The 18651-nt window shown below is 35.9% G+C and overlaps 1 protein-coding gene across 1 annotated transcript; it reads left to right on the plus strand.

The window, feature by feature from the left end:
- The first annotated feature begins 1082 nt into the window (after window positions 1–1082).
- LOC136258723 (serine/threonine-protein kinase dst2-like) lies at window positions 1083–13097 on the plus strand. Its single transcript, XM_066052071.1, has 6 exons — window positions 1083–1172; window positions 2988–3064; window positions 3944–4021; window positions 4088–4157; window positions 6486–6572; window positions 12937–13097. Exons 1-6 carry the CDS (start codon window positions 1086–1088, stop codon window positions 12973–12975), a joined length of 438 nt encoding a protein of 145 aa, XP_065908143.1. The 5' UTR covers window positions 1083–1085; the 3' UTR covers window positions 12976–13097.
- Window positions 13098–18651: the final 5554 nt, after the last annotated feature.

Consider the following 18651-nt stretch of genomic DNA (forward strand, 5'->3'; position numbering starts at 1 on the left):
GACTGCTTGAAAGACTTCTAGTATCTAAGTACATGATGAACATACTGTAATAATATCAGATGAAATTAATAAACATTTAGCTAGTTCAATAGTTTACTTACAAACAATGCAGCACTTCGTAATACAAAATATACATGCAAACTGTCATGTATAATCATTGCAGTTAAATTATTATATGTCTATATACCTTTAAAGAGTTACGTAACGTTGAGCAAGTCAACAATAAGCAGCAACTTGAACTTTTTATATATCCCATGCACTGCCATGTGCCCAATTAACTTGTGTCTGAGAAAAAGGGCCTGCATATTGATGACCACACCTTTCCGCTCGCCTTTCTGTAAATAAAATGGAAGAAAATAAACTATGGCTCTGCTGATAGCCAATGAATAGCCACAACAGATGGAGCTGGTATTAAGTGGTTAAATTATTTGTCATAGGAAATACTGGCCGTACATGTACTTGGTCCGAGGATACAGGATTTCGAGCAGCAACTTTGAAACGCTCTGGTAAAGCAACTGAAAGAGATTTTGAGCTCTAACTTGGACATCTGTATAGGCTATACGTAAACTATGTTCACACCAATTTTTATGTGATTTGGTTTGGTGGTTTACGAGGAGGAGCAAATAAGCTTATGTCCGAGCATAGAGGTCGTGACATGCCCAAATATTTCTTATCACAGCTCCCCTTTAATGAGATGGAAAGAAATAAACTATGGCTCTGCTGATAGCCAATGCATAGCTCTAACAGATGGTGTTGGTAGTAAGTTGTCAAATTATTTGGTGTAGGATTGCTGGGCTGTGTCTGACAATGCATGAAATTTGTCCGTGAATTAAGGATCTCAAGCAGCAACTTTGGACGCTCTAGTGAAGCGACCAAAAAGGATTTTAGCCCCTAACTTGGAGATCTAGAAGGGCTACATGAAAGCTATATTCACAACCAAATTTCATGCAATTTAGTTGAGCAGTTTATGAGAAAGAGTATCTGAGTATACATGGTGTCTGAGAATAGATAACTTACACTATGTGTGCTATTACTAGAATATAGTAACTGTTTGACTTAGTTATTGTGTTTATTGTGTAAAGCAAATGAAGAAGCTTCCTGAAGGAGGTATAATACAAACTGATCATGGTGATGAAGAATTACAACAACTTGAGTTTAGAATTACTGAAGAGGTATTTTATGTTATTTACGCATGTGTGATGTGCAATTAGCTGCTACTTATATACTGTGTTTAATAAGATACAGATACAATAAGCTAGTATTGATTTAAAGTACACTGTAGACTAGCTATAAGCAGTTACTACACAATACATAATAATTATTGTATACATAACACTGCATAAGGGGTATTTTTGAATGGTAGCAAATGTTTTGAAAAAATATTTACAAAAACTTGTGACATGCATGCCACTTTCCTGGCAGATGGCACGAGATTATTCTTTTCATTAGAACAAAAACTGTGTAGTTACATGTCACTATGGGGCTCTCATATCACCATGATGCTTTCTATTTAATGGATTTGGGAACACCACATACAGGGTAGGTGTGTGTGTGTGTAAAGATAATGTGGAGCCCCATTATGGGAGAGGAATTCCATTCTCACCATGAACGTGGTATTGAATAGTCTACCCAGTTTTCATCCAAAACAAATATTTTTAAACATACAGTGACCACACAATTAACAATTATTAATTTCAGTAGCTTTTCCTCACTTGCTGACAAGGAATGGTAAAATTATGCATTTAGGCTGTGTACGTAACTAATTGCTTACCCAGCTTTTATAAACTGTAAGTGCAAAAATTTTATCTTTGAAAATAGTTAGCAGTTATTGTAATTTTTTTTAATTTAAATTATTCAAACATTACCCATATTGGGTTGCTGAGCTGGGGTTATTACATTTTTAAGATGGTGCCCCTGTACTACTTGCTAGTTGCTGTGAAATAATTGACATGTAAAATTTTTAAGCATGTCTCTGCCTGATCACCTGTTCAATGGTATCAAGAAATGATGGTTATAATCATACAGAGTGTTGTTCACCAATGGTTGGGGTATGTCTACCAATTTTCATGATTTGCAACAATTCCTTACCTTCTGGAGCATTCCCTTATCACTGTACAAGTAGCTAACAGCCAAGTTTTCACTATTTTAAATTGTAAGGTCAAATGTATCAGATGAGGTCCAAGCAGAATAGTGGTTGGGGTTGTAGTCATTGAGAACTAAATGTTGTTTTCAAAATGGAGGAATGCATAGTGGTGGACTATGACCTAAAATTTGTTAGTTCAGTTTTTTATCCAATTCCACAAATGTATGCAGTCAGGTCCAGCTACCCCCAAGTTGGTCAGAGCTCCATCAAGGCATTATACCACTCACATGGTTCACCACAGGACCTGTGACATGCTACCAGTAACAGCTGACCACAGATATTTTGGCTGATTTTGACAGTGACAAATTTAATTACATATTCATTTAGTCTGTTGTATGAATGTATGTGGTGAAAAACGATACTGAGTGATAAGAACAATTTTCCCAGAGCTGGCCACATGTAAAATTTAATTTACCTTTATATTTTGGAAGTACATAATCAGCTGGAAAAAACTGTTTATTTGCAATCATTAGTATATACAAAAGATTCAACCCTCTTATTAAGCTTCGCTATTGTGACACTGATACTTACTAAGTTTGATCCAATCAGAAAATAATGCTCAGGAGCTGATTATTTTATTGATATTTCTGACTGCTCTATTAGAGTATCTTGACCTTCTTCCATATAGTACAAAATTTAAAAATCAACTAATACACAGCAGTAATTCAAAATGCAGCTATATGCTGTGTGGTGTGCTCATTATTTACTGTATTGTTGCATGTTCTCTTATTATGCTGGCATTATGATTGTCCAGATTATGGTGGCATAACTGGTGTGAGGTAAAAAGTTAGGTGGTCTTATTACCTAGGTCTACTGAGCAGTAGTTATGTGATTTATTTAATAGCGATACAATGAAACTACTGCTGTACTGTTATCATTACATGAAGAACAAGTTAAGACGTTGTTGAAGATGCATGAAAAGTAAGCACAATAGCTTGTACAGTGGTAGATATGTATTTACATTGTGCAAACAAATTTTAGAAATTGATGATGTAGAGGAATGTACATTTTTGCACATCTTATATACGTATACATAATAGTTGCTGCTATTCTAGAACAGACTACTAATTGACACTAGTAGTAGTATTCTAGTTGAAAGTAATAGGTTAAGGAAACATCTTATATATGATGCTGAATTAAAGTGGAAAACTGGAAGAAGCCAGTCTGGAAGGAAGGCTCATGTAGATGGATGCCAAATCTTGGTTCAAACATGATCAACTACTGTATGATAGTGCTATGAACAATGCTACTGTATTTGTGTATGTAGTTAACTGTCACCCAAAGTCTGCAAGATCTGAAGGCTATATATGTTTATATGCTACTCTCAGAGAACTATACCTCCCTCCAATAGTCACTACAGATTTGCATGATGAATAAATACATAGCAGTTACTGCATCCAGTTCAAACAAACACACAGAGTATGTGTGTATTACCATTATGGAACAAAATGTACACCATGTTTTACTCTTACAATTTTCTTAATTATTATTTGCTATATATTCCAGTATAGGGACCTGCAAGAAGTCATGTATAGAATCTGACACTGAAACTCATTTGCATGCAAACAGGTAGTGACTTGCAGATCCCCAGATTATGCTTATGTTGCAAGGGTTGTTTTTTTTTTAATTACTATTCTTATTTTAAAGGTGTGTTAGGTACAATACAGGTTGAAAGTTTGCTGCCACAAAGAGTCACCTTAAGAATTAAATCAAACCATCCTTATTATAATGATAAGTTTACGTAATACCAGTAGTTAATAGCTAGCAGGTAGCATCAGTAATATAACACTTCTGTTACAGAGAATTAGCCACATACCAAAGGATGATAACACATGCCTACTGTGATCAGATTGCTGGGAAAAACAAACAAAATGACAAGTCAGTATAAAAGTGTACATTGTACAGTTTTTGAACAAATTTATACACATGTGTTTTTAATGTTAGAAAAATGGAAGCTTCTATGAAACACTTACGTGTGGAAATAGCCAAGAAATGTGCTGAAAAAATTCAAGCAGTAAGTATACAGTGATAAAAATACATGATATTGTTAGCTACATTTGCTGAGGGAGAACATTACTTTCTCTGTACACTCAGTGAAAATGTAAAGTACATAAACTAAACCTTGCCAAGTACTTGTTTGTAGATATTGTAACACAGCAGGAAATTCTTATAATAGTATAAATGTACTGACACTATATCCTATAGTGTATTCAAGGCCTTTCCTATGATTCATCCATTGTTTTATACTCTTTTGTGGTGGATTTTGGAGGTGTATAAATTACATTTCGTGTTCACATAGACCCTTTTGTTGTGTTTATTTTGTGCTCTAACATTGGTAGAACTGGAAACATGTCACCACCTGAGGATTAATTTTTAAACCCATAATAACAGTTGTGGGTGGAGTTGTTTCTACTATATTTCTCTGTTACAAACAAGTGTCAAGGTACAACAACTACATAGGATCTAGACTTCAGACTACTTGAGATCTATGTGATTCCCTCAGATCCTATAGTAGCACTTTCGCTTTGCTCAGGCACCACAACACTTGGCCTTTAAGTTACTATAAATTACATAGACCCTTGTGGTCTGAAGTGTAACTGTATTACATAAAAATTTATTAGCTTCTAAATGAAAAGAAGAAGTTACAGATTACCAGGAACATTTGACAAGTGAACAACATTTCACCAGCTAAAATTTAAAAATACCTTTCATCTTTTTAGCTTTAGCTAAACAAATTGCCGCATCTTTTTCCTTGCCAAAATCCTAAGCCCACAAAATCACCCTCCTGATGCTGTACAGTATTAGTTAAACAGGCTCACCACATTTCTTAGGCTACTTTGATCTGACCATTAGTCATGTTAACTTCATTTCCTTGATAGATTACCTTGCAAATTTTTGCCTTCTGCACAAATTATTTTGTAATGTACAGTACCTAACATATACTGACACTATCTTTAAATCAACATTAGAAAATGATATGCATAATATGCTTTGATCTTTGGAGGATAATGAGGTCTTTAAAATCCACTAAGAGACCTGCTGGCAGGTTCTTAAATGGTTAGAGACCTGCTAGCAGAAAGACCTCAATGCATCACAAATCTCACTTTCGATCATTGATTTGCAATGCTCCCTCCAAGCATATTCAGGCTGATAGCCTGCAATGGATGACCACTCACCCAGGCCAACAGGTAGTTAACCACTGTATTCATTTTATAGGCTTGCCCAAAACAATTCGATTATGGAATCTAACGTTGTACATATGTTTGTTATGATGAATGGAGAAGTCCAGAAATATCACGGAAAATTCTATGTAGTGCCCATCTGTTTCTAGAGTGTTTTAAGGCTGTTTTCGTCTTCTATTGAACAATACTAAAGACCTAAATGGGTAAGCTTCCTTGTAGAAACGTTATTTTACACTACGTGTAATGTGGGTGGGGTCCATATTCAAAACCACGCTGGCTGTTCTTCATACTACTGTGGCGCCACTAAAGACACAACTTGTGACAAATCGTTCCCATCGTATAAATCCACACACGTTGCTTCTCTGACACATGTGTTCTTTACACTGCTGTGAGTACTGGCTACCGCTAATCCGAGTGCTAACCCGGGTCGATCTTATTGATCACTGCCCAGCTGTGTAGGTTCCAAGTCTAAGGCTTGTGTACTTGTGAAAGGAAGCAGTGCAAGCTTCGATTTTTTCAGAAGTTCGACAAAAGCACATTTAGTCTTCCGCAATTATTTTAACAGTGTGTGACGATTTCAGAATGACATATAACCCAGTCCCACAATGACTTTACCTGTATGCCCATATAAAATCCATACATTTTCTAAGTTGGTTAGAAACCATTCCCTCGGATCTTCGTGGTTTTTAAAATCCACGAAGATCCTTGTGCTAGGTCTCTAACCTACACTCAGCAGATATTTCCTAGATAGAGACAAAAGTGGACCACTGCTATCTCAGTATTAAAAGCAGCAGTGCATTTTTTGGTTTACATTTTGCCATAATTCCCAGAGCACCACTGCACAATACAATTAACTAACAACTATGTAACTTTCATTAAGTTATAGAAAGTGTTAGTGAAGTCAGTTATATTCCAATCAAGGCCAGTTTTGCTCAACTTAAGGGTGTGCTTGTTTCCTGTTCTACCTGGTGTACAACTCCACTGTAAAAATAGTCTCATTTGGAGAAGAACGTGGAACTACTCATGTGCTAAAATCGTTTGTTCTTCCTGTCAATGAAACACTACAGTGTATCTTAGCTTCTGTCGTTTCTATTATTTGCATATATTCTGCTACACCTGTATGTTTACTACTTCCATTGTTTTGACTTTGTCCTCTACAGATGAAAGAGTTACATACTTCAGAGCTGCAACGCCTAACAAGTTCTCAGATTAAGTACCAGGAACAATTGCAGACACGAAAGGAACAGGTAATATCTCAATTACTATTCTTTCTACATTAAACTGCCTACATGAAGAATATATGTATCATATAATAAATTTGTAGCATCTATATATGTTTGAAATGAAAACACACAATTTTTGCTTGCATATTAAACTGTAAGTAGCTATCTGTGCAAAAACAGTCAAGCTGTAAAAAAGGTGTGGCCTTAAAAAACCTGGGTAAAAGGTTGTGAAATCAAAAGTGGCGGCCAAGAAATGGCTGCAATGATATAGTGTATTAATGCTAATAAATTTTAACAATGCATGCATCATTTAAAATTTATAGCATTAACATCATTGCAGCCATTTCTTGGCTGCCACTTTTGATTTCACAACTTTTTTACCCAGGCTTTTTAAGGCCACACCTTTTTTCACAGCTTGGCTGTTTTTGTGTAGATATCACTTCTTTTTGTAATTGCAAGTTCCAAAGCCAGCTTATGGTTGGCCTTTGTACTTTTTTCCGCTTCACTACAGGAATCGTCGAAGACTGCGGAGAACTGAATTTTGAAGGCGCGAAGATAGCTGGGCAGATTCAACTCATGGGAGATGTCTTATCCTGAGGAAGTTTCCACAGCAAAAATGATTATCGTTCAAGCACTATTGAGCTACATGAAAATGGCATTTTCTCGGTTCTGTAAAACGAGTATGTCGCCTGCCTGCACTGGCTGTACTTGTCTGCACGACACATGCTAATTTCATAATTTTTGTAGTGCTCTAATAGAGCGCACATTTTTTTCTGAGCACTTCAATACAACACATATAGAATGTTCTAGAATTTTCACTGACAATTCTACAAATTATCTAGTGTAGTAAACCTGAACTTTCATCTAGTATGTAGAAATTAAGTGAGGTGAGCAACTGACAGCAGTGGCAGAGTGGTAAAGGCTTGGGAATATAGGTGTAGAGGTTCCTAGCTCGAAACCTGGAGAATTTTTCCGACATTATTGTGCACGTTTTTACATCTCAGTGACCATTCTATTAGAGTATCTCAATTGTGCTTTTTCACATGTTTGATTTTGCTTTATATCTGCTTAGCTAATACTCTCAGTACTTTCAAGCCACAAAAGGTTGCACTATGATTTCATGCACCGACCAGCTTTCAAGTTATTCCGTCAAGCGGATTACCCTGTAGGCGTGACAACAAATCACTTTTGTAATGTACAAAATCACAAATAATTCCATTATTCTTAGTTCAATCTGTAAGAAAATTGGGCTGTAATCGTGCTACATTATGCTCTTACTGCCCTCCAAATTTGAAGTCAATCGACTAAAGCATGCACGAGTTATAGCCAGTGGAGCGAAAAGAAGCAGATGAAGAAAAATGCGTACGAAGAAAATAAGACAAATTTTGAAGGCACATATCTCAGTGAAGGCTGGGAAGATTCAACTCAAATTTGGAATAGGAGGTACCCTACCCCAAAGGAGTTTCCACAGCAAAACTGGTTAATTTATGTTCAGGCACTATTGAGCTACGAATGCGCGTTTTCTTGGTTCCTGTAAAATACATACTTGTCTGTCACGCATACACACTAGCTGTACTTGGTCGCACAACACACTTTCGTGTGTCCTAATTGTCACATATCAAAATTGGAAGCTTTGTACCATTGATCCTTAGAGCTGCATAGGCCAACATTTTGTTTCTGTGTGACTATCAGTGTTGGGATAGTTATTTTTGAAAGTAACCTGTTACTTGTTAAATAGCTATTACTTGTAACACAAAGTATATGCATATTACCTATAAAATGAAGTTACTATAATAATATTATATACACTAGTATATTTTACAAAACAAATCCAAATTGCACATCAAGCAAAATCAAAGCAACACCACCAGTGGATAGGTACACTACCATCTGTTGGTTTTGAAACTCAGTATTACTCCAACTACTTAAGGCTGGTTTTAACAGACATCTTTTCTAGGTAATGTGGTAAGCTCGAATAACAATTTCTGGCCTTGTGAAGGACCTGGCTTCATGAGAATCAGTGGTGCACAGGTGGTTGGAGTCATGTAAACATTTTCTGTGTGGTTTTTGCTGCATATCAGCCACTAAGGAGCCAGCACAGCACTGTAATGTTGTGTCTGAGCTTCAATCATACTATACCAAGTATAATCTCTTGCTCACTGCTCCACCCCCGCCTCCCACCCCTTTGTGAGCACTTGTGATACTACTTTGCTTGTCCTGGTCATCCAACTGCTCAGATTTTCTATCTTACTTGGCAGGAAACTCTACAAGCAACTAAAAAGTAGTCTGAAAGTTAATAAATTGATGCATCTCTTGTGTAAATTTCATATGCATGCTTGCCAAAGTAGCCACCACAGTATGTTGTAATACCATCATTCATCGTTTGTTTCACTACTTTTATTGCTTGGATCCTTACTTTAATTTTAAATTAATAATGTTTTTTGAATATACAAATTTGTTCAGTTTTTTTGCTATTAGCATACAGCTATACACCTGTAACTGTTCTATTAGGGTGACTGCTGATACAGTATTAGAGTATCTCAAGTCAGTCTCTAGCCTACCAAGGCTGAGGCATGGTCACTTTTCCTTATTTTCGCTATTGTTATAAATTACACCAATAATGGGTGTGGTCATCATGTTTGAGATTAGTAAGAGGTGGTCTCCACACTCGATTGGTATTAATCAACGATCGTTAATGGGCATGGTCTCAAACCTATCGTGAAACGTGAAGTTATAGGCATCTACCAGGTGTTCAAATAATTATGTGGCATAGTATGTTTTTATTGTATGAAGAAGATGACGGCCAGGTTGATTGAAGATAAAAGGAAAAACAAGGCACAGAGGGCACACACTTGTCAGAACCCCAAAACAGTGGTGAGTTTGTTATTGTGGCATATAGAATTTTAAAAAATTGATTTTCGTCTGCCAGCCTGCCTGCCAGACCATGGTTGCAAGGCTGGAGGCCAACCGCCTGTAAGTATTTTCTTGCTTTTAATGCTGTATTTGATGTTGGATGGACTAACATTATTCCATAAAGATGATTTTTGTCATGTAAGATGCTTTTAGAATGATTTTTATTAAAGGTGGCATTTTAGGCAGTGTGCATTATTTTATGGGCAATTCCTACTTAAACAGTACTACTGTACTGTTTATTACTTTGTGTGAACAGTCTTAAGTTCATAAGTTGTCACATACATAACTACCATCTTATCACGTGACATGATCATGTTGTTTGGACAATGTGTAAATGTTGAAAGTAACAGCATTCTCTGGTCACTAAACTTCATTTAATAGTTTGAGAAATAAGCTTCGTTACTGCTCCGTTACTTCATGCATTACTCAGTGAACTGCAAGGTGGACTGTAACTTTGTTACTTCAGGTCATGGAGTAGCAATAAAATTACTTAATGTTCAAGCCATTACAATAACATCATTACTTAAGTAACATGTTATATTTGTAGGTTAAATTATTAGCATATTTCATTATGTTGCTTAGTTACCACAAAGGTTAATAATATTACATAACACGTTAATGTACATAAGTAATGTGTTACCCCCAACACCGGTGATTATAAACAAAGTACAGTAGCTTTAAAATTGTCATTTCTATAGCTGTTTGGCTGCACTATTATGTGGTTTATGAAATATGAGGACAAAAGCTCATCATAAACCTTTACATTCATTAATAAAATTTTTGCTGTAGTGTATCCTACATATCTGGTTGTAATAAATATCAATTGATTGCTAGTCAATGGCAAATCACACCTCATAAACTTATGTGACCAAATAGTACTCAAAATGGCTACAACGTTATATGTGCTACTGATTAAAAATATGTAGAACACCCTTCTGTATCACTTGATGTGAAGCAATAAAATTAATAATGTATTACATAATAACAAGTGAGTGACTGTTGCATTACAGTACTAGTGATTATGTAGTACTGTATTGTAGATTCTAAGTATTGAATGTAATAAAAATTTAGGATTCAAAATATCCATTTGTGTATGTGTTACAAGCCAGATGTATTATATGATAAGCAGATTGGATCTGCAAAAGTTCAACATAATCATGCATTTAAAATAATTAAATTTCTTTATCTAAGGATTGATGCTTGTTAAGTTTCACTTTCAAAACTTTTTTACAGTGGAACCTCTTATCTGGTCAGACTGGTACATACTGCTGTCCATATCTCAAAAATGTCCATAGCTAAGAAATGCATACTATTATGCTAAAGTAACTGAATTCAGTATACTAATTGCTATCAGTTAGTGCTATGCAGTTTAGTAGGCAAAGGAGGAAGTTGCTACAGAGCACTCCCCTGAGCTATAAAGTATGTGTTATCACCTAACAACCAAGTGGTGGTTATTGTTAGTAGAATAAACAAACCACCTAACAGATAAACTGCAACTTTTAGGCTCATGCTTTGATCTAACCCAAACTTCATTGCCATCAATAGACTACAAGCCACATGACTAATTTAGTGTGTACAGACAACAGAGATTTCAGATAGCTCAGTATAGGTCGAGAACCCAGACTGATGGAATTGTTTAATATGGGTATGTAAGTGGAGTCATTGTGTGGATTGGATATATTGTTTTAAAATTGTCAAAATTCAGTAAGTGTGGAAGACTGAACATGCTTTTATTGCTGTTTCTTTAGTAGAGTTAGAAGTGGAACTGAGAGCAATGGTATAGCAAAATATGTAACTAACAAGAAAAGTCACAAGTTGTTGAGTGTCCATGGCATCACAGCAATGTGAAGAACAGATGTATAGAAACTGTTACAGTTCGAAGACAAGGCTTGTATGGATAATGATGCAATTATCAGCGGAGAGCCACAAAGTACATTCTTAATGATTATACTTCATCCTATAAAACTAGACTATTAAAGTTGTCGATGCTTCCCCTCATGTTTACTTACGAACTAAATGACTTGTTATTTTTTATTAAATCCATCAAGAATCCATCTTTACACTTTGACATCTCCAAGTGGGTCCATTTTAACAGCAACAGTTCTACAAGATCATCAACCCATTCCAAGCTAGTTCATAATTATACGAAATACAGCTCCTCCCGCCACTTTTATTTTAACCGTTTACCACGTTTATGGAATGTACTGCCACCTTTAAATCTAGATCTATCTATAGCAACACTAAAGAGACAGTTAAACAACATCTTCTGGGCCATGTTCACTTCAAACTTTGATGACAATAATTACTGTACTTATCATGTTGTATGTCCTTGTCATAGGTGTAGTTCCACCCCAATTACCCCTTTGTTAATTAATTAGTTTACTTGTAATTTTTAGTTGCTCCCTTGTAATCTTAACTTATAATTGGGTGCTGATAGCTCCTATCAGCACACCAGCTGCTGTATTTTATAGTCTAGTTTAGTTTTATACCAACCCCCCAGTTTGTATCCATGTCTTTCAGCAGCAAAATCACAATAATAATAATAATAATCACAAGTTGTTTCTGGCTTATGGTGCCACAGCAGTGAAAAACCAGGCACGGTTTCAGTTATGGACCACATCCACATTACAAATGATACAAAATAACCATTTCTCAAGGAAGTTTAACTTGTAGGGTATTGTAAACTTTGCCAATAGTTTATTAGACGACAAAAGAGGTGTAAACACTTACTAAATCACATTCCCTATAAACAGATATTTCTGGATTTGTCCATTTCTCATAATATACATAGCTACCATGTTAGACTCTACCTTCCATAATCGAATTCTTTTAGGCATGTTTATTAAAGGAATATAGTGGTTAAACTCGTATGGCTTGGGCAACTAGTTGCCCATTGCGGACTATTAGCCTGCAATATGCTTGGAGGAACATAGCAAATCAATGATTGAAAGTGAGATTTGCAATGATTGAAAGTGAGATTTGCAATGTTTGAAGTCTTTTTGTTAACGGGTTTCTAACCAGATTATTAGAGACCTGCTAGCAGGTCTTTGGCCACTTTAAGGACCTGCTAGCAGACCTCATTATCTTCCAAAGGTCAAAACATATTATGCATACCATTATCTAATACAAGTCTGGATGAGAGAGGTTCCATTGTAATTGCAGTGCTACAAAAGTAGCGTCAACATGATATGAAAAATAAATTGCAGTCACTTTTAACTACTGTAAACATTAAATTTGTTGCCCAGTAGCTAGATTTTTTTCTACACAGGACATACAGAAAAACAGCAAGTAAAAATTTATGGTAATTCTTATCATCTTTGGGTATGATCTAAATAAATACTTGTATCCTTTTGGTGTACTAAAGAAAGAAACCAAAGAATGCTTTTTACTGCAAATTTAGGCTTACATGATTTTTTGCAGATCTAGTCACATAGTTAGCTAGCTACTTGTAATTATGTAAAAATCCTTTCATTAGGAATTGAAGCAGTTGACTACTCCTGCACATCAACAGTAAGATATTTATGGAATATGTTTATGAACAGAATATTTACTATTTTTATGTACAGCATATTTATATTATCTATATCTACATTTTCATTACTATAACTCTTTAAACTCTTGCAGATTTGTTCTGTACATTACATATATATACTTTTAAAAAATTACATTGTGTTTACGATGGTTAAAATTATATGGATTGCATGCATGTATCATATTTCCCCTAGGAATGTTCATTATAGTTCTCAAGAAACCAAGATTTGAAGGTTTAGGCATATTAAAGTTTTAGCAAAACATTAGTTTGTGTTATTATTATATGGAATAGGACAATAGGTCAACACATCTATACTGTTTGCAAGGATAACAACAATGGTGGATCCAGCATGAGGCATTTGGGGCAAATGCCCTCCCCACCCTCCTCCTCTGCCATTCAATTCCTTTTTTTCTTTTAGGAAGAGCTATATCACTTTGATAGCCAAGCAAAGTCAGTGTATTGCTCAAGAATTGTTGTCATATTATTTTTAGTTTGAAAGGCAGACATATATCCTCCCTTTACTGCAAATTCACCTTCGAGCATAGAAAGCGCCTCTAAAAATGATTATCGTTTGGCATGTGGTTTAGTCATAAAGTTTTTGTAACAGCTTTTAAGACTTCACAACCTTTTGCAATGAGCTAACTGGTGAAATTCAACAGTGAAACACTGCTGATAGGTGGTTAATTGTTTGCTACTATGTGTATGCATCATTAACATCAACTATAAAAGATTGTAGGTAGCTATATAGCTACTATATAGGTGCTCAAAGTGGCTTCCCCTTTTTACTGGTGTGGATCTGAACTTGTTTGTGCCCCTCCCCTTGCCAGCTCCTGGATCCACCCTTGAACAATTTGTATGACTTATTAAAACCACAAAAGATGACAGTTCTCATTGAAACTTTTAGCTATAATGTAATTAGCTATAATACAGCACAAAGAGCAACACTGAGTACTTGGAAAGTCCACAGGATTCTTAATAGAAAGTCATTATGAATGTAATGCATATTAAAGTAATTGTTGGCCTAATACACATCAAGTGTGACAAAATGTGCATACAATTTAGTGAATATTAAGTGCAAGTGTGAAAAGGACTTTTGTAACTCATCTACATATTATATGTAGGAGGATCTACACAAAAACCGTCATTGTAATACTATAGAATGCAAACTTTGTGAATACTTCTAATAGAATGTTCTAAAATAGTCTATGAAATTATAGACTGTTTACTATTTAATTGCATGAATACCAGTGTTTATTCTAGGATTTTTCCTTTGAGGGGAATCAGGAATTTGGGGGGTGACTATGTGAGAGTCTGTATGATAGCTGGCTACATTTGTCCAAGTTCACAAGTATACATATAAAGTATTTGAAATAGTTGCCAGACTACTAGCTGTAGTTAGTCAATTTAAGACTGTGTCATGAGTGTTGATTTTGATTTATGTGATTGGGTGTAACCAAATCCTATGGTTGGTAGAGCTTGATGCATTAGTGATGACAATCATATAATATTTTGGACAACCATGTGCACCTCATACGCACAATCATTTTATTAGTAGTGCACTGCATATGTTGAATCTGTTGAATAAGCAATTTGTATGAGACATTGTATTGGCTGTAATTGTACATAAGATACCACAAGGCACTAGCAAACTAAAAGATCTGGGTGTGTCTTCCAAGAAAACATTTAGTACTTAAGATTGAATATTATTTTTCATGGTTAAAGGTCATTCTTAAAACAAGGAATTTTTTAAAAATCAGGCTTTCTCAGATTAAATCTGAGGGTACTTTGCTGGCTGCATGTGCATGATAATTTGGCTTAGAAATTACACTTTCTGAGATAGAATTTAAGGACAATTTTTGTGAGAGTTGAGTGGGCTGTTTAGAAAACAAGCTTAATCTATGCAACTGGGCTGTGTGATATTAAATAGCTGTCAGTATGTATAGGATTTTTTTTAAGTCAGTCGTACATGTACCCTAGAATTTTGTTTAAAATTAATACTGAATCTGAGAACTTTTGAGATTGTATTTGCAACTTTAAGCATGGGGAAAATTATATATTCAACACTCTGAGATTGAATCTGAGGGCATTTTGATATTTTGTGTGTCATTTAAAACAAGTATATAGTGTAGTAGTCACTAACAATTTTGGTGGGTGAGTGTGAGATTTTAGGGGTGAAGTTCCCCCCTAACAGCTCTAGAATAAACACTGATGCATACAACCATTAACCTGCATGTGTACACATCAATTTTCATGCAATTTCCACATGTGGCTTACCCTTTAGCCTTGTTTAAACCAATCTGTGACCAGATTGCGAAAGGAGTCTTCCACACGCATCCAATTTATCAACTTTGATGATTTGTAATTTCAGAGTGGAAAAGGTTATTGACTTGAAATGTGTTCAGAAGTGAGCACTAGCATGGGTTAATCAATGGTGAACTTTCAGGTTTACATGTTACTTGAGTACCAAGTTATGGTCTCTCAAGTTTATGGAATTGGATGTGTGTGCAAGACCCCTTTTCGCAAATCCGGTCACACTTTAATGTCTATGACACTGAATATTCATCAGATTTGTAGCAAACTTTTATGAAAATTCACCTTTATATGCTCTTTATCTGCACCAAATTTCAAGGCAATCAAGCTATGTATTTGCATTTAATAACAAGTGCGTAAAAAGTAGAATAATCTTGACAGCTATAACCCCTTAAAAAGAGTGAATATTAAACAATCTAAACCTTCGCTGCCCATATTTCTGGAATAGCTAGAGCAAATGGCAGGCAGCTATAGTGCAAAAATTGTATGTTTTTGAGGAGGGATCATAGGGATATATATGCGCTGCATTCTTTCTTCCATTCAGCATAATTACCATAGTGTAGCCACTGGCTTTCTTGGCTGTGCAACAAGTGCATGTCTGTGATATCTGTATAATCATTCAAACAGTTAACTACCTCTGAATCACTAGATGATGATTAAGGTATAGAGTTGTTGACAGTGATTCAGCATTTGACAATACCAGCGATGATGATGTCGATAATGATAATGGTAAAAACAATTACTTTAAATAGCAGTTAGCATCACCCTGTAGAGAGATCAGCTAGAAGAAGTTACCTTGTAGAGAGTTCAGTTAAAAAGAAACCATCATGTACAGAGTTCAGCTGCAAACAAATCACCTGTAGAGAGTTCAGCTACAAACAAATCTCCCTGTAGAGAGATCAGCTAGAAGAAGTCACCCTGTAGAGAGTTCAGCTACAAAGAAACCATTCTGTAAAGAGCTCAGCTGCAAACAAATCACCTGTACAGAATTCAGCTACAAACAAATCACCCTGTAGAAAGATCAGCTAGAGGGAGTTACCTTGTAGAGAGTTCAGTTACAAAGAAACCACCAGGTAGAGAATTCAGCTACAAACTAGTGACCCTTTAGAGACATCTGCTTCAAGAAGTTACCTTGTAGAGAGTTAAGCTACAAAGAAACCATTCTGTAAACAGCTCAGCTACAAACAAATCACCTATATACAGAATTCAGCTACAAACAAATCACCCTGTAGAGAGATCAGCTAGAGGAAGTTATCTTGTAGATAGTTCAGCTACAAACAAAACACCCTGTAGAGAGATCAACTAGAAGATGTTACCTTGTAGATAGTTCAGCTACAAACAAATCACCCTGTAGAGAGATCAGCTAGAAGAAATTACCTTGTAGAGAGCTCAGCTATAAAGAAACCACCATGTAGAGAGTTCAGCTGCAAAGAAATCACCCTGTAGAAAATTCAGCCACAAGCACATTTCCCTGTAGAAAGATCAGTTAGAAGAAGTTACCTTGTAGAGAGTTCAGCTACAAAGAAACTATTCTGTAAAGAGCTCAGCTGCAAACAAATCACCCTATAGAGAGATCAGCTAGAAGAAGTTATCTTGTAGATAGTTCAGCTACAAACAAAACACCCTGTAGAGAGATCAGCTAGAAGATGTTACCTTGTAGATAGTTCAGCTACAAACAAATCACCCTGTAGAAAGATCAGCTAGAAGAAGTCACCTTGTAGAGAGTTCAGCTACAAACAAACCACTATGTAGAGAGTTCAGCTGCAAACAAATCACCTGTACAGAATTCAGCTACAAACAAATCACCCTGTAGAGAGATCAGCTAGAAGAAATCACCTTGTAGAGAGTTCAGCTTCAAAGAAACCACCATGTAGAGAGTTCAGCTGCAAAGAAATCACCCTGTAAAAATTCAGCCACAAACAAATTGCCCTGTAGAAAGATCAGTTAGAAGAAGTTACCTTGTAGAGAGTTCAGCTACAAAGAAACCATTCTGTAAAGAGCTCAGCTGCAAACAAATCACCTGTACAGAATTCAGCTACAAACAAATCACCCTGTAGAAAGATCAGCTAGAGGGAGTTACCTTGTAGAGAGTTCAGTTACAAAGAAACCACCAGGTAGAGAATTCAGCTACAAACTAGTGACCCTTTAGAGACATCTGCTTCAAGAAGTTACCTTGTAGAGAGTTCAGCTACAAAGAAACCATTCTGTAAAGAGCTCAGCTGCAAACAAATCACCTGTACAGAATTCAGCTACAAACAAATCACCCTGTAGAAAGATCAGCTAGAGGGAGTTACCTTGTAGAGAGTTCAGTTACAAAGAAACCACCAGGTAGAGAATTCAGCTACAAACTAGTGACCCTTTAGAGACATCTGCTTCAAGAAGTTACCTTGTAGAGAGTTCAGCTACAAAGAAACCATTCTGTAAAGAGCTCAGCTGCAAACAAATCACCTGTACAGAATTCAGCTACAAACAAATCACCCTGTAGAAAGATCAGCTAGAAGAAGTTACCTTGTAGATAGTTCAGCTATAAACAAATCACCCTGTAGAGAGATCAGCTAGAAGAAGTTACCTTGTAGATCGTTCAGCTACAAACAATTCAGCCTGTAGAGAGAGCAGCTAGAAGAAGTCACCTTGTAGAGTGTTCAGTCACAAAGAAACCACCATAGAGAGTTCTGTGATAAATATATGTATTATATATATATAATTTGTACATTTACTGATAAAATCAGAAATATCTAAAGTACATCTGCTTCATCTTTTCTTCTTCCTGTGGCAAAGAAAAAAATATAGGTTAAAAAAGTCCCAAAGCCAGCCATAGGCCAGTTTTGGGGTATGCAAATACAAAAAGAAGTGAAATCTAATCCAAAACAGCCAAGCTGTAAAAAAAGTGTGCGGCTCTCAAAAAGACTATGATGAAAAAAGATGTGAAATCCAAGGTGGTGGCCAAGAAATGGCTGTGATGGTAGGTTAATGGTAAAATTTTAATAACAACAATTCAGGTGAATTTTGGTGCCGCTTGGTCAATTGGCACAAAATTCACCTGAATTGTCGTTATTAAAATTTTTACCATTAACCTACCATCACAACCATTTCTTGGCCACCACCTTGGATTTCACATCTTTTTTCACCATAGCCTTTTTGAGAGCCGCACACTTGTTTTACAGCTTGGCTGTTTTGGATTAGATATAGGTTTCTGTAAGCTTTGCCATTAGTTTAATAGAAGACAACACAGGTGTAAAACACATACTAAATCACATGCCCTCTAAATAGAATTTTCCGTGATACGCATTTCATTCATCATCGTAACACTACAATGTTAATCTCTACTTCCCATACTCAAATTCTTTT

This window comes from Dysidea avara, chromosome 1, assembly GCF_963678975.1.
Source record: "Dysidea avara chromosome 1, odDysAvar1.4, whole genome shotgun sequence".
Taxonomy (NCBI): domain Eukaryota; kingdom Metazoa; phylum Porifera; class Demospongiae; order Dictyoceratida; family Dysideidae; genus Dysidea; species Dysidea avara.

Coding starts and splice junctions, on each gene's coding strand:
- LOC136258723 (XM_066052071.1), top strand. CDS start 1,086: ATGAAGAAGCTTCCTGAAGGAGGTATAATACAAACTGATCATGGTGAT. Junction 1,173..2,987: donor AGTTTAGAATTACTGAAGAG/GTATTTTATGTT, acceptor TTTATTTAATAG/CGATACAATGAAACTACTGC. Junction 4,022..4,087: donor AAAAACAAACAAAATGACAA/GTCAGTATAAAA, acceptor TTTTAATGTTAG/AAAAATGGAAGCTTCTATGA.